The sequence below is a fragment of the Triplophysa rosa genome, linkage group LG3 (assembly GCF_024868665.1).
Source record: "Triplophysa rosa linkage group LG3, Trosa_1v2, whole genome shotgun sequence".
Taxonomy (NCBI): domain Eukaryota; kingdom Metazoa; phylum Chordata; class Actinopteri; order Cypriniformes; family Nemacheilidae; genus Triplophysa; species Triplophysa rosa.
Genome location: NC_079892.1, coordinates 13,861,098 through 13,875,217, shown reverse-complemented (window position 1 = coordinate 13,875,217; position 14,120 = coordinate 13,861,098). Strand labels below are relative to the sequence as shown.

Here is a 14,120-nt window from a genome sequence, read left to right as displayed (position 1 = left end):
AATAAATTGGTCTCCAAAAGGAATTTTGATTACAGGTCTTGAGATCAAATGGACAGTATCATAATAAAATTAATAAATTCAGTCCAAATTTTTACTGATCGTGTATCTCAGAGTTAGACTGTTTGCTGTCCCCAAAGGTCAGCGTTCCAGTGATGTCATGTCCTGTTTGCAGTTGTGCTATGTGTTTCTGTGCAGTGGTTTGACTGTTAGCATGATGGGCTTCTCAGGGATAATGATCAACTCAAACGTGTTCCTCACCTCTACCTGTCTCTGCTTCTCAAACCTAAAGTTCTCCAGCATCTGCACACATACAAAAGAGAGCAAAGAAGATCAAATCTAGTGACTAATCGGATACTGGTATGGAAACATTGTGCTGAAACAGATACATATTTGGTATCACTGGTAAAGCAATAAACTTAAGACACAAGATGCTTCAAAATGATCTGCCAAAGAGGCAACAAATCAGAAAAAGAAAAGGGCAGAGAACTGAACCTTGGGGGACACCATGAGAGACTGGAGCAGGTTTCTTTTCTCAATGCATTCAATGGAAATTCCTATAAAATGGTGATGTCATAGGCTGTTCCCTACCATATCATCTATCAGCCTATCAATTTTCAAAACTTCGAAATGATCAAAACTTTAGGTAAAAAATTAGGTAGATAATCTAGGTTTAATAACACCAATACATTGTGAATTGATGGTTTCAAAGAGATCAAAATAAACATACATGAATGAGGAAAAGCTGCATCTCTGTTTCAGCGATCCTGCGACCGAGGCACTGGCGTGGGCCAAACCCAAATCCCAGACTCCTAAAGTAGCGGTTTTCACTTCTGAGCCAGCGAGAGGGCCGGTACTGATCCGGATGTGTGAAAACCCGATGATCACGACCCATAGCGTAGAGACCCAGCTGTACTAATGTCTGATTGGGACAGAACACATGCAAACAGCCCAAAAATAAAAAACAATGTAAAATATAAAATGTAAAGTATCAGTGTAGTCATCAGTGATGGGCTCAAACTCACCCCAGCTGGGATGTGGTAATTCTGAATGACAATATCCTCAGTGATGTATCTTTGTAGGCTTACTGCAACAGGATGTAACCTTAAAAAAAAAGTTGTGTAAATGATCTTTTTCAACAATTAAACTATTAAAATATTAAATAAAGTGATTAATTACCTCAGAGTTTCCTTCAGGGCTCCTTTAAGCAAAGGAACCATCTTGAGCATCTGCACCATGTCTCCCTTAGAGGCCACACGAGCAGCCAAGATCTCCGCTCGGATCTCCTCCTGCAGGTCTGGGTGACGAGCCAACTCATAGAGCGTCCACAGCAGTGTAATAGATGTCTGAAACACACACAGGTCTTAGAATTACTCCCAAATATCAGCTTACAGTTGTTATGAAAATATTGGTGATTGATGATTTAGCATACAGTATCCACCCCTCCAGCCATCAGCTCTGTGATGCTTGCTTTGATGTCCTCGATGGACAACTTGTCTAGCATTAGAAGGCTGGCCAGCACGCCCGGGTACTTCCCATCGGCTTCAGGAGCTTTCCTCAGCTGCCTGTAGATATTCTGGATGCATATGTCCGCTGTTTTATCAAAGAAATCAGAGATACGGTCAATCACTGCGTATTCCAATAATGGGCACTTCACAGATACTGTATTTCTCTGTTAAAATAAATGGTGTGGGAATTCTGTACAAATCTAATGCTGTTATACCCTGGTTAAAGATTCCGTCCCAAGCATCTATGTGGTCCTTCCAGATTTTGGCCCCCAGGCAACGGAGCAGAGCCGGGGGAAGGTATAGCATTGGGGAGGTGGTCTTGAACATGAGGGTGATACAGTCAATGAAGTGCTGGGCGTCTGGATCAATGTAGTCCAACAGTAGACCCATGCGCTCGCCGTACAACACAACACTCACAGCTGACAGAAACAGACAGAAATGGATGATGTTCGATTTACATTTATCAAATTAATACTTAAATTAAACGAAATTCTTAAAATACACTTATGAATTTGTGAACATAAGTCAATGAAATAAAAATGCCCTTTGTTTGTGTTTAAAAGGCATTGTTAAAATATTCATAGCGTTAAAGTCAATTGGATTATATAGAAGTATATAAAATATTTAAATAATCTGTTCATTGTGATAATATAAAATACATCAATAACAAAAGAGGATGTCATATATAATGCCGCTGTAGTAATGTAAATGTCAGTGTCATTATATTTACAATAATTTAAAAACAGTAAAAGTCTAAAAGCTTACATTCAAGCGCATATTTGAAGAGCTCGTGAGATAGATCTGTGGTCCATTCATTTTTTCCACTCCTCTCAATCTTCTTATAAACACGAGCCACAAAATCCTGACCGACTTCATCCAGCAGAGGCACAAAGTTGCCCTGAACTTTTGGTGAAATGACTTCCCGGTTTAGAATGATCCTATTATGTTTCCAGTCCTCGCCATCTCTGTGAGGAACAGATCAATGTGTTAAAGAGCATTTCAGTAAACAGAAAAGCATTTATGGACAGAAGTTGCTTACTTGAGAAGTACACCGTATTTGCGGTTCCTGTAGTCCCTGTAGGAGGTCCAGGCTTCCACCCTGAGTCTTTTGGGATAATGACCCTCGGCTTTGAACAAGATAGCAGCATCTTCAGGTCTGATGATGTTCACACTTTCATGGTTTCCAATTTTTTCCCTGTTTGATAAAGAATGTCCGTGGTTAACTCATTGGGTCTAGAAAACCATTATGTCTTGCATCATTGTATAATTTTTTGAATAATTCAACTACACTGAAGATGCAGGGTCCATGTAGATTGGTGATTATTATCATATGCATGCACTCACTGAGAGTTATTTTTAGCCAAGGAAATATTTTATAACTAATCATATAGTAAAAACATTTAATTTACTGTAGAATTTTTTCTTAGAATTAATATCAGGGTTTAAAATTCCCTAAACTTATAACACATGCACATATATATATATGCAATGATATTTTACCTGTAAATAGGACCGAACGTATTGAAATTGTGCACCATAATCCGATGAATATTCCTGAATCCATCCATTCTCCAGAACGTATAGAGATTTGCCAGACTGTTCTTCCATAGCCCAGGTATCTCATTGAACGGCCGAACTGTTGAGTTGTCCCTGGGATACAGTGATTCTTTAACAGCAGGTACACTTCCTGTGTGATTGCTTCTCGCCTGTGGCAGTTCCTTCAGTGTGGACAGAAACTGAACCGAACGGCCACTCAGACTCCACCTCGCCATCACACACACTCACTCACTACCTCTATCTGCTCTCTGTCTAATGGAAAGCTGGTATCGTGAACTTTTTTCCAGCGAAGATCAGGAGACTTGGATTTACTTGAGCAGTAGTCTGTATTGCAGATGAGTCTTCAAATCAGAGCATGCTGCTCGGGCGCTGCAGTCATCAAGTCTGACTTACATTAGAAGATACATTGAATTTATAGCCATTTTAGGGGGCAGTCCCTTCAAATGGAGAACAAAAGCACTTATGTGACAACTTTAAACAATGCATGGAGGCTATGTAGCAAACTTAATCCAATCAACATAACTGTCTCACTCAGACTATTATCATAGGAATAGGAAGGGTTCACACCTTAGACCTGGCATTCACTCCTTACTCAAACCTTTGACTGAATCATGAGCAAATGGCCCCCAGACCATACAATGGAGCAAAACACAAAGAGCCATCAAATGCAATGTTGCTGTGTTCCTCCTAAATACCAAATGCAATGTGATTTCACAAGAATAGTTTTTGTTCAGATAGGGGAGAGTAAGAGAATCAGCTGATCTTAAAATGATACTCAATTTTACATTTCCACAATCAACATAACTCCCACATAGCATGAATGTAAACCTTCACAGTCCATTCTTTGACATGTGTTGGTTAACACAATGCCCTTTCTTCTAACCGTGTAACGTAGATAGTTACAGGCAAATTACTTATTTTGTCCACAACCTGATTTCTAGGGATGTCTGAAGCAATTACTTCACACCAGATGATGAGGAGGCAGAAATGAATTTTCACTGTCCTGCAATTGTACCTGTAACACAAACGAGCAATATTCTATTCAAAGTACACCCTTTTAACGTCCTTTTTTTCTAACCCTAATTTATGATAGTTTGACACCTAAGGACCAAGTGAGGTGGGGATAAACTACTGAAAGGGGAAAGTCTTCACCAGAGGGTTGGCCCCCGAGGCCTGTTGCACTTCGGTTCTTCCCTGGGCTCCTCACTGGTCTGTGTGTCCTAATCTGTCCCTGATAATACTGGAACCACTTTACATGTGAGATGTAAATTGTACTATTCAATTAAATTTTATTTATATAGCGCTTTTCACAATGTGCATTGTTCCAAAGCAGCTTTACAGGAGAAAATAAGAAAAACATAAAAGGGAAAACACAGCACAGTGCCTGGTGTTTATAGAACAAGCAAGATCATTCTAGTAAATAATATTTAATAAATGTAGTCTCCCGGTGGTTTATTTAGCATATTATGCATTAAGTGAATGCTTGGCTTGGCAATACGATACTTAATGGGTAACCAGTGAAGGGTTGATAACATTGGGGTTATGTGATGGTATTTTCTGGACCTGGTTAGAACTCTGGCAGCTGCATTCTGAACTAACTGTAGTTTGTTTATTGATGATGCAGGACAACCACTAAGCAGTGCATTACAGTAGTCAAGTCTTGAGGTCACAAATGCATGAATAAGCTTCTCTGCGTCAGCAACACATAGAATATTTTGTGGAAGAAAGCTGTTTTTGTGACATTTGAGATGTGATTTCTAAATGACAGGTTGCTGTCTAATATAACGCCTAGGTCTTTTACAGTATTTGTTGGAGTAACACTGCAGCCTTCAATTTGCAGGTTATAATCCAAAATATTCTGTTTATGTGTCTTTGGTCCGATAAGTAATATTTCTGTTTTATTAGAATTTAAAAGAAGGAAATTACAAGTCATCCAATGTTTTATATCTTCAATGCACTCTGCCAATTTGGATAGCTGGAAGGAATCATCTGGTCTTGATGAGATATATAGCTGAGTATCATCTGCATAACAGTGGAAGCTAATTCCATGTTTTCTAATAAGGTTGCCAAGGGGCAGCATGTACATGGAGAATAGCAAGGGTCCTAAAACCGATCCCTGAGGTAATCCATAATTTGTGACATTAATCAATAGCGCATCGTTCGCAGACACGGAATCCTGTTATTTAATTATGTCATCTGGCTGTGTCTGAGGGAATGAGGTGCACAATTTAACATACTACACAAGTGTTGGTCTAGGATTTGTCTGCGTCTGCACTCTATGAGGATATGAACACATGAACTTCATCTCCAGAGTTGCTAAGAGTTTATTTCACCAGCATTGTACTGTTTGAGTGAAGCTATCGTCAAAAACATATTAACTCGGGCGTCTTTCCGACAAGTCGTCAAAATAAAAGTCCCCTTAAACTGAACACTCAGACGAAAAAATATTGTTGTGTACTATAGTATTTGCTATGGAATATTGTAGTGCCCTTGTAGTAAATTGATAAACTAGAGTAAACACATAGTATACTATAGTAAAGTTCAAAAACACTGTAGTGTCTAGTAATTTTACTGCAGTTTACTATAGTAAATACTGTAATATACTACAGTAATTTATGTGGACAAATATACAACTATTGTAAAGAAAAAAATGAAAAATACAGTAGTTAGAAATATTAAAACAAATTTAGCTAAACAAAAAAATGATATGGCCTTAATTTATCCATCTGTGTGTAACATTAATGTCATTTGTCAGTTACCTGCCTATTCATGTGATGAACTGCACTTGCACATTTTTTAATGTGCTACGCCTAGTGTTGTAGTACTCGAGACCGGTCTTGGTCTCGAGTCCTGTCTCAAGACCATTGTGTGATGGTCTTGGTCTTGTCTCGGTCTCAACTGTCTTTGGTCTCGGTCTTGTCTTGTACTCGGACTGACAAAAGTACTTGTCCGAAGGACAACCACATGACAATGCTTAATGTCAAGCGTGGTTGCCCACATTGGCTTACTGATTGGGTCGTCTGTATCATTGCGTTTGCTTTCCTGATTCGTTAAGTCTCTGTCATAGGAGCCATTACGCTACCTGACGGCGACAATGATCAGCCTCGCAAGGACCGTGTAAAAACAACAGTTTTGTTTAACTTCAAGCTGCGCTGCGTACACGAATCGACATGGTGACATTACAGCAACGCGAGAGAGAATCGAGAGCCGTACGCTTTTAAATAGCTCACTCAGTACTGCGATGTCATCCATCGATCGGTCTGCGTGGCACTGAATGAAATCAAACAGGCCTAATAACATGGATTACCCCATCTAACGTTATCTACACGAAGACGTCCTTGCTTTTCCTCGCCATCGTGTTCATTTTGTACTGGTCGGTCTGTGACTAGTAACCAACTGTCATCAACAACCAACTTATGTATGCCCATACAACTGTTTACATTTATGTGCGCATGCCCAGCATGTCTGGATGGTCATGTGACGTTGTGTAAACGCAGTTTTTTTCTAAAATGCATGTGGAAACGGCAGTATAAACGAGAATCGTTTTCGTTTTAAAACACCGTTTTTGTACGACAACGGGCTAATATAAACACCACCTTAGACTCTCAGCAAGTTGCCCCATAAATTAGGTGGAGAGGGGAGGGGCTGCTTTAAGATTATAAGATGGCTATAGGAGCTAAGAAACGTTGAATATAAAATGCCCAAACTTCCCACAAAAGTGACATTTGCTATCCTTTCTAGGACATTTATGCTTTTGTCTATTTTCAGTACTAGATTTAGCTAGCGATGCGGCTGCAACTTTCACTTTTGTCTGGACATCAGAGTCTCTTTCCCATGTAGCTAATCTGTCTAAATTGCTTCGCAGGGTTGCATTAGACCATGTAAGGTCTAGAAAAAGGCAGAGCATTTTTGTATTCAGATGAAAGGCCATCAAACCATGCACGGACTAGTGGTCCCTTACATCTAACACATCCTCAGGATTATTGGCTATCCCAGTATATGCTGCAGCTGACTGACAAAACCTTTCTGTGTGTGTATTCACCCACAGTTTCATCCTGTCTTTGCACACAGCTAGTGATTCTAGACCAATCAAGCTTTGGTCCAACAATGTCCCTCAGTATTGTCAACACTCCTTCTCTTAACACTAGAACTCCCGGAAATCTATCACTACGAGAATGGCGAAAGCGGTCATTTTGACCGCTCATACTAGACTGTACTGAATGTCATTTTTTCCATGCAATATTTACATTCAAAGCTTCTATTGAGATTTTAGAATGAATGTCTGTTGTCATATATTATAATACGATTGCTAAAAAACGTCAAAATCCTCAACCACATCCCAAAGTGCTAAGCAAACTCCGATGGGCATACATAATACGATCGTTTAAAATAAAATAATTAATTTATGTGTTTCATTTTTGTTTATAATTTAGCAAAAACTACGAGACCGCACCCGAAGGTGTGTGCCTCGCTGTGTGTCTGGTGTTCTGTTTTAGGACACCGGCAAAGTTCCGAGCAAAGTTCTTTCAAAAACAACATTTTCACTGCGGTGAAAGTCTAAACCGCAACAAATATGGATTGATGCAGAATATTTTTTTATATAAAAACATGTTGTGAATTTTAGAAATGATAACATCTATCCTTTTTCAATATATTTTGACTTTTGGATTTTACAATGCTCAGGAGCTAAAATTGGATCACACGAATCGCACCCACCACTGGAATCAAAATGTATGAATAAATGGATGTGTTTTGTTAGGATAGTTAATAATAAATATCAGGACACGAAATTGAAATTCTTACGAATGAAAAAATGTATTATTTCATAGTCAACCACAAAACTTATTGGGTGACTGCTAATTACAGATTTTCCAAGTAGATAAAATGATGTAAAATAAAAACAAATTTTAGAATATAATAAGTAATAAATATTAACAAAATGCATGTAATTGCATAGTAAATACCTTCGTAGACATGATGGACATATGACAAAATTAGCAAGATCAAAAACAGTTACAAAGAATATTCACTAACTCAGGCCCGGATTAAGAATTCAGGGGCCCCTGGGCACAAGTGTCTTGTAGACCCCCCCCATACGCACTACGCACAATAAAGTTTTGAAATAGCCTACAGGGTACTACGTGTAGACAACACCTCTATCTTATACAGGATTACATTGCCAAGTTACAAACTATGATCACAACCTGAAGGACAATATCAACACCTGTACACATCCTCCATCATACAAGATTTACACCACAACAATATCAAGACATTTCCCTGCATAATGTAACTCACTGGCATTTGCAAGCACACACTGCCTCACCTCTACCTATTAATTCAGTTCTATCAGGTCTTCCATAATTCAACACAAACACGCCGGATTCACAAAACTGTTCTTAAGAGAAAATATAAGAACTTTATTAATAAAGATAAATTATAGGACGTTCTTAAGAATATTCTTAAGTAATATTTTCTTATAAACATTTTAATTTTTCTAAGAATAAAAGGGCAGACTTTGTCATTGATTATACTATAAGAGTAATTTGTCCTTTGGTTAAACTTTATTTGTGTAAGCACCTCGCGACTCACGTTCTTGTGTAAGCGTGTGTGTTAAACTGGATTAACGAATATTATAGGTATACTTACACGAGTCGTGTAAGTAAACATTTTGCAAAGCACTCTGGATTTTCTAATAACGAAGGCTAAAAATCGGTAAAGTAGGCTAAGGCAGTTAGACCTGATCAACTTATATCAAAATTCATTAATTGGCGAAGAAACACCACCAAATACATGTAAAAAACTCTTACCTTTTGAGATTTTAAAGACACCGTGAGGGTATTCTACCTATGGATTATATTTACAACAATAAAGCCGTTTTCATTTACATATTTTCAGTTTAGTGACTTAGCGCGACATTTAACAAATCACCATTAAAAGCGGCGATTTTGGCTATATTCTTTCAACAGCCTCTGTCTAGGTAACCATTGCATATTTACAGACGAAATGTGTTCATTTTATACATTCAAACAGTCGATAACAGTGACAGGTTGTTGGAAACGCTGTTTTGTACTCATTTCATTCAGGAGTCACCTGTGGAATGTGCTGCTTCTTCCTGCCGCTCACTGAGATCCCTGCGCGGGGAAAAGGAGACATTGCGCTCGCGGGACAGCACTGGGACTTTTCCCACTGAATGAAAGCTTTATCGGAAGGTCGCTGGATATTTCGCTTTGTGCTTCTCCTGAACAAAAGCTGCTAAAGAGCTTGTAAAAGTTACTAATCAAGAGACAGACTTGCGTACGTTAGAAACACTGTTTTGTGTGCGCACTTGCGTGTGTGGGGCCAGAAGGCACCTGCAGAATTAATATAGCGAAAACATGGTTATGTTACATTTTCTCCCCCTTCTTGGACCCCAAGCGCGCATGGGCCCCTGGGCCGGTGCCCATAATGCCCATTGGATAATCCGGCCTGACTAACCTGTGGGAAAACAAACTGATTTAGAAAGCTGTATTTTTTTGCTGACATTTTGAGGGTAAGCTACGTTTTAGCTTAGCAATAACATAAAAAAACGCCAGATAATAAGTTGCTAGGCAACAGTGGCGAAAATCTTTAATGGCAAGAAAGAGCGCTGATATGATACAGTGTCTGTAATGCATATGGTCAATTTGACCGCCATGGCAGTTCGAGGTAGAAATACTCAGAACTCTTTTGTGTTTTGTAATTTTAATACAGCAACAATGTTAGAATAAAATATACATATATTTAAGAAAAGTCAGGGTACTGTAGTTATATGGGTTTTATTTCAACAAAGTTGTTGCATTGCAAATTTTAAAAACGGTCAAAATGACTGCCTTGGTAGTTCTAGTGTTAAACCAGCTTTATTTGCATGCTGGAGCTCAGAACTCCTAACAGCAGTCTCAACGCTACTGAACTCTGATTCTGACTAAATCTGTGACATAAACTGCATGAGTTTGGCTAAAGACATGTCACAGAGCCGCATTTTTCTGGACAATGCTGTTCTAAACTCAAATTAGCATGTGCTGATGGCAAACTCTCAGCAAGTCTTTCTATTGTCTGTAGACCTAGATCTTCTTGTACTGACATTGAAGAAAGTGCAGTTTGAACATGTTCACTTTGAGTGTTTTTCCTTGCTCCACACATCTCAACCGCATTAACATTAGCTTTGTCCCTCAAATCGGTTCTGTAGCTAACACAAACATTGTGTTCCTGTCTAACAGATTGTATATCTCGTTAACTTTTCATTAAGAGAGGTCACACGAGCATGCAATTTTTGATTTTGCTTCTCTGATTGATCAATACGCTTGAGTGTGCTCTACAGCTAAAGACAGACTGTAATTTCTCTTTCTGATACATGCACCAAGCACCTTCTTGCACTCTTCAAGAGACCACGTCCTCCTGGATAAATTCCAAATTTCTGTGTTAGATTCTGTCTGACTGCATCTGTCACAATTAAGTCCATTTGTTTATTCAGTGTTGAGCTAAACTCATTGTCTGACCATAAAGGGGCAGATAGTCCACCTTTCTCAGTTGAGAAGTTTTAACCATTCTGACTTTTTCCAGATTCCTTCTACCACACAAATATCCACTGTTGTTAACCTTCCCTGCAAGGATAGAGGATAGCTCCAATTCTTCTCTGGCAAGGCAGAGGATAACCTATTTGCTCAAATGCATGTTCCTAGTCTTCTCTGATAAACAGAGGATAAACCAAATGTTTTTTTGTCTAAACAGGTAAACCAAAACTTCTTTCCTGACATACAGAAGATAGCCCAAATTTCTTCTCTGCCTAAATGCAGGGGCTAAACCTAAATTCTTCTCTGACGAAACAGAGGATGACCAAAACTTTGTTAACAGAACCCTGCAGGTGTTTTTAACACTTCCCTGGCAGAGCAGAGGATAACCACATGTGTACTGGTCTATAGGGGTTCTTTGAATAGAGTGAAACTCACCAAATCAAAGTCGGATGAAAAGATTCAGACTTACATTAGAAGATACATTGAATTTATAGTCATTTTAGGGGACAGTCCCCTCAAATAGAGAACAAAAACAGTCTAGCGTGATTTTTACTTCTGCGTCAGACCTACGCCGTAGCCTACACAGAGACGTAACAGCGCGTCAAATGCGACGCTGACCGCAAGCGCTGTGATTGGTCTGCTTGAACCCCCTCCCTTCAGGTCAAAAAACTCTGTGATAGTGTCGGGTTTACTCATATGCATTTCTGAATGAATTATCTAAATAAATTATGTGTTTTTCTGTATTGAACAATTCTGTATTGAATCAAAAATGCTTCTCAAGCAGCGTACACAACAAACCGCTTCTTCTTCAGCTCTTGTCTTGTTTACACAAGGAACACGCCTGTGGACACTGACGCCTAGTGGCCATTGCCTGTCGACACGGACAACGACGCACAAGTATAAACAAAAACCGGCGCGTTGCCTACAGCGTAGAGCAGTGGTCACCAACCCTGCTCCTGGAGATCGACCGACCTGCAGACTGCAGCTCCAACCCTGCTTCAGCACACCTGTCTGTAATTATCAAGCAAACCTGGACACATTGATTAGACAATTCAGGTGTGTTTGATTGGGGTCAGAGCTGAAATCTTCAGGACGGTCGATCTCCAGGGGCAGGGTTGGTGACCACTGGCGTAGAGGCTACGGCATAAGTCTGACGCAGAAGTAAAAATCCGCCTTTAGGTGGCAACTTTAAACAATCCAAATAGTGGAGTTTCACCAACCCTTAATCCAATCAACATAACTGTTACATTAGAAGGTACATTGAATGTATAGCCATTTTAGGGGGCAGTCCCCTTAAATGGAGAACAAAAGCACGTAGGTGAAAACTTTTCAATTCATGGAGGCAAAGTAGCAAGCTTTATCAAATCAACATAACTGTCTCACTCAGACCATTTCATTATCATAGGAATAAAGAAGAGTTCGCACCTTAGGACTGGCATTCACTCCTGACTCAAACCTTTAATGAGTCATGAGCAAATGGCCAGAACATACAATGGAGCAAAACACAAAGAGCCATCACATGCAATGTTGCTGCGTTCCTCCTAAATACCAAATGCAATGTGGTTTCACATGAATAGTTTTTGTTCAGATAGGGGAGAGTAAGAGAATCAGCTGATCTTAAAATGTGTCAGCAAACGGGGGAGCAAGGACAGAGGACCCAGGCGCAGACAGCGGGTAAGGGGTTAACACAAGACTTTTAATGTAAAACAAAACAAAACAAAACCCACGAGGGGGTATAATAATCAAGGAACAAGGGTATAAAAAATGACGTATAAACAGGAACACGGACTAACTACACTAGGAAAGACTAAGACAACACTTGAATTAAATTACAAATAACTAAACTAGAGTACACTGAACAAGACACAGGAACTACACCACACGAATCAAAATGAACCAGCACAGGACAGAAAACACAAGGGCATTATAAAGGGATCAAATCAAGAGGGGGACATCTGTGGGGCATGAAACAATAAACGAGCAATAATGAGGAGACGAGAGGGCGGGAACAGAGACGAGACCGGAGAGAGTGTATGGCAAACCATAAGGGCCAAAATGCCTCTCTCCACATTAAACACGTGGGTCTGTCATGATTCTGCCTCAAGGCTCAAAAAGCATGACAAGAGAGGGCAAAATCATGACAAAAATGATCCTCAATTTCACATTTCCACACTGGTTTCGGTTCTTATATGGCCTCCTCTTATTCTTGCAAGGAGCAACACAGACGAGAAAAAGTTCAGCCTGGTTGCTCAGAGGGCACTCATCCGAGCAGATATTTTATACACAGGACTTACATCAGGTTTTGATTGGTTTAAAGCAGGGCTAGTCAACTGGCGGCCCGTCAATCACCTTTACCTGGCCCGCCTTAACATTTCAAATAAGTGGAGAGACTTTAAGAACGGTGTGCTTTAAGAAATGCACGTCCAGAGACGCCACGTCATTAAAAGTCCAAAACGCTGCTACATTCAATATGACAGTAATTCCCGCATCTCATAACGATTGACGTCTTATAAAGCGATTTCATCGGTCTGTCCAAGAAACTTTATGTTATTTACAACGTTACAATCAGCAATCCACAGCCACAGGCAGACGGTTTGTGCACACGATAGGTAGGGTACACCACGTGAACTGTTGTCTCAGATAAGGGAAAAACTGTGTTGTTTTTATTGCTGCATTCATTATGTATGATTTAAATGGAAATTTACAAAAAACAGCTGTTCATCTCCCTCCAGCACTACAAAGAATCTGGCCTTCTTGGTGCGTGGGGCACATGAAAGCGATTGTAATTCACCCGACGATGTGTTAATAGCGTTCAGTTTCTTGCACAGACAAATAGATTCACTTTATAAGACGCTAATTTAATGTCACAGGGGGCAGGGATTACTTCTGTGCTGAATGTATAAGCGTTTTTAACTTTTATTGATTTAACTTTCATTAATTCAACCAAATATCTTCATAAATATCTTCTTGAAAAAACAATGCCAACCACATCTTGGATGTACTGGGGGACCGAGGGTGAGTAAATTAGCAGCAATTTTTAAAGTAACGCATTAAAGAATATAAAATACAATTAAAAAAACAATATCCCTTTTAATTTAACATTGTGAAAAGGCACAAATACTGGATGCAATATTTGTGTGCATGTTTTAATATATGACCTATAAGTAACAGCAACAAAAACTGTATAAAAGGAACAAAACGCAATAAATAACAGAAATACAAAATAACAGAAGAAATGAGGATATGGTAAAAAAACTGTTCCGCATCCTCTTTAGACTTTTGGAATCTGGCCCTCAAAGAAAAGTAGTTAAAGACCCCTGGTTTAAAGACTCGTTTCACTAGGTAAGATAATACTGGAATCTGTAACACTCATTTTCTCAAAAGGCTTCATCAATATTAATGATTTTTACTCATACAGATATATCTGTTGACCTTTTACATTACACATTGTGTTCCTATGAATCCCCTAAAAGCTCAAGAAACCGCTAAAGCAAGCAATAAACAATTTTTTCCAACAATAATACAT

The 14,120-nt window shown here is 39.2% G+C and overlaps 1 protein-coding gene across 1 annotated transcript; it reads right to left on the bottom strand.

Annotated features, from left to right (window-relative positions):
- Window positions 1–156: 156 nt before the first annotated feature.
- On the bottom strand, window positions 157–3,302 carry LOC130552089 (cholesterol side-chain cleavage enzyme, mitochondrial-like). The gene is made up of 9 exons (XM_057330181.1): window positions 3,006–3,302; window positions 2,545–2,700; window positions 2,271–2,470; window positions 1,721–1,924; window positions 1,430–1,590; window positions 1,177–1,343; window positions 1,023–1,101; window positions 728–919; window positions 157–300 (listed from the first exon to the last, which is right to left on the bottom strand). Exons 1-9 carry the CDS (start codon window positions 3,275–3,277, stop codon window positions 178–180), a joined length of 1,554 nt encoding a protein of 517 aa, XP_057186164.1. The 5' UTR covers window positions 3,278–3,302; the 3' UTR covers window positions 157–177.
- Window positions 3,303–14,120: the final 10,818 nt, after the last annotated feature.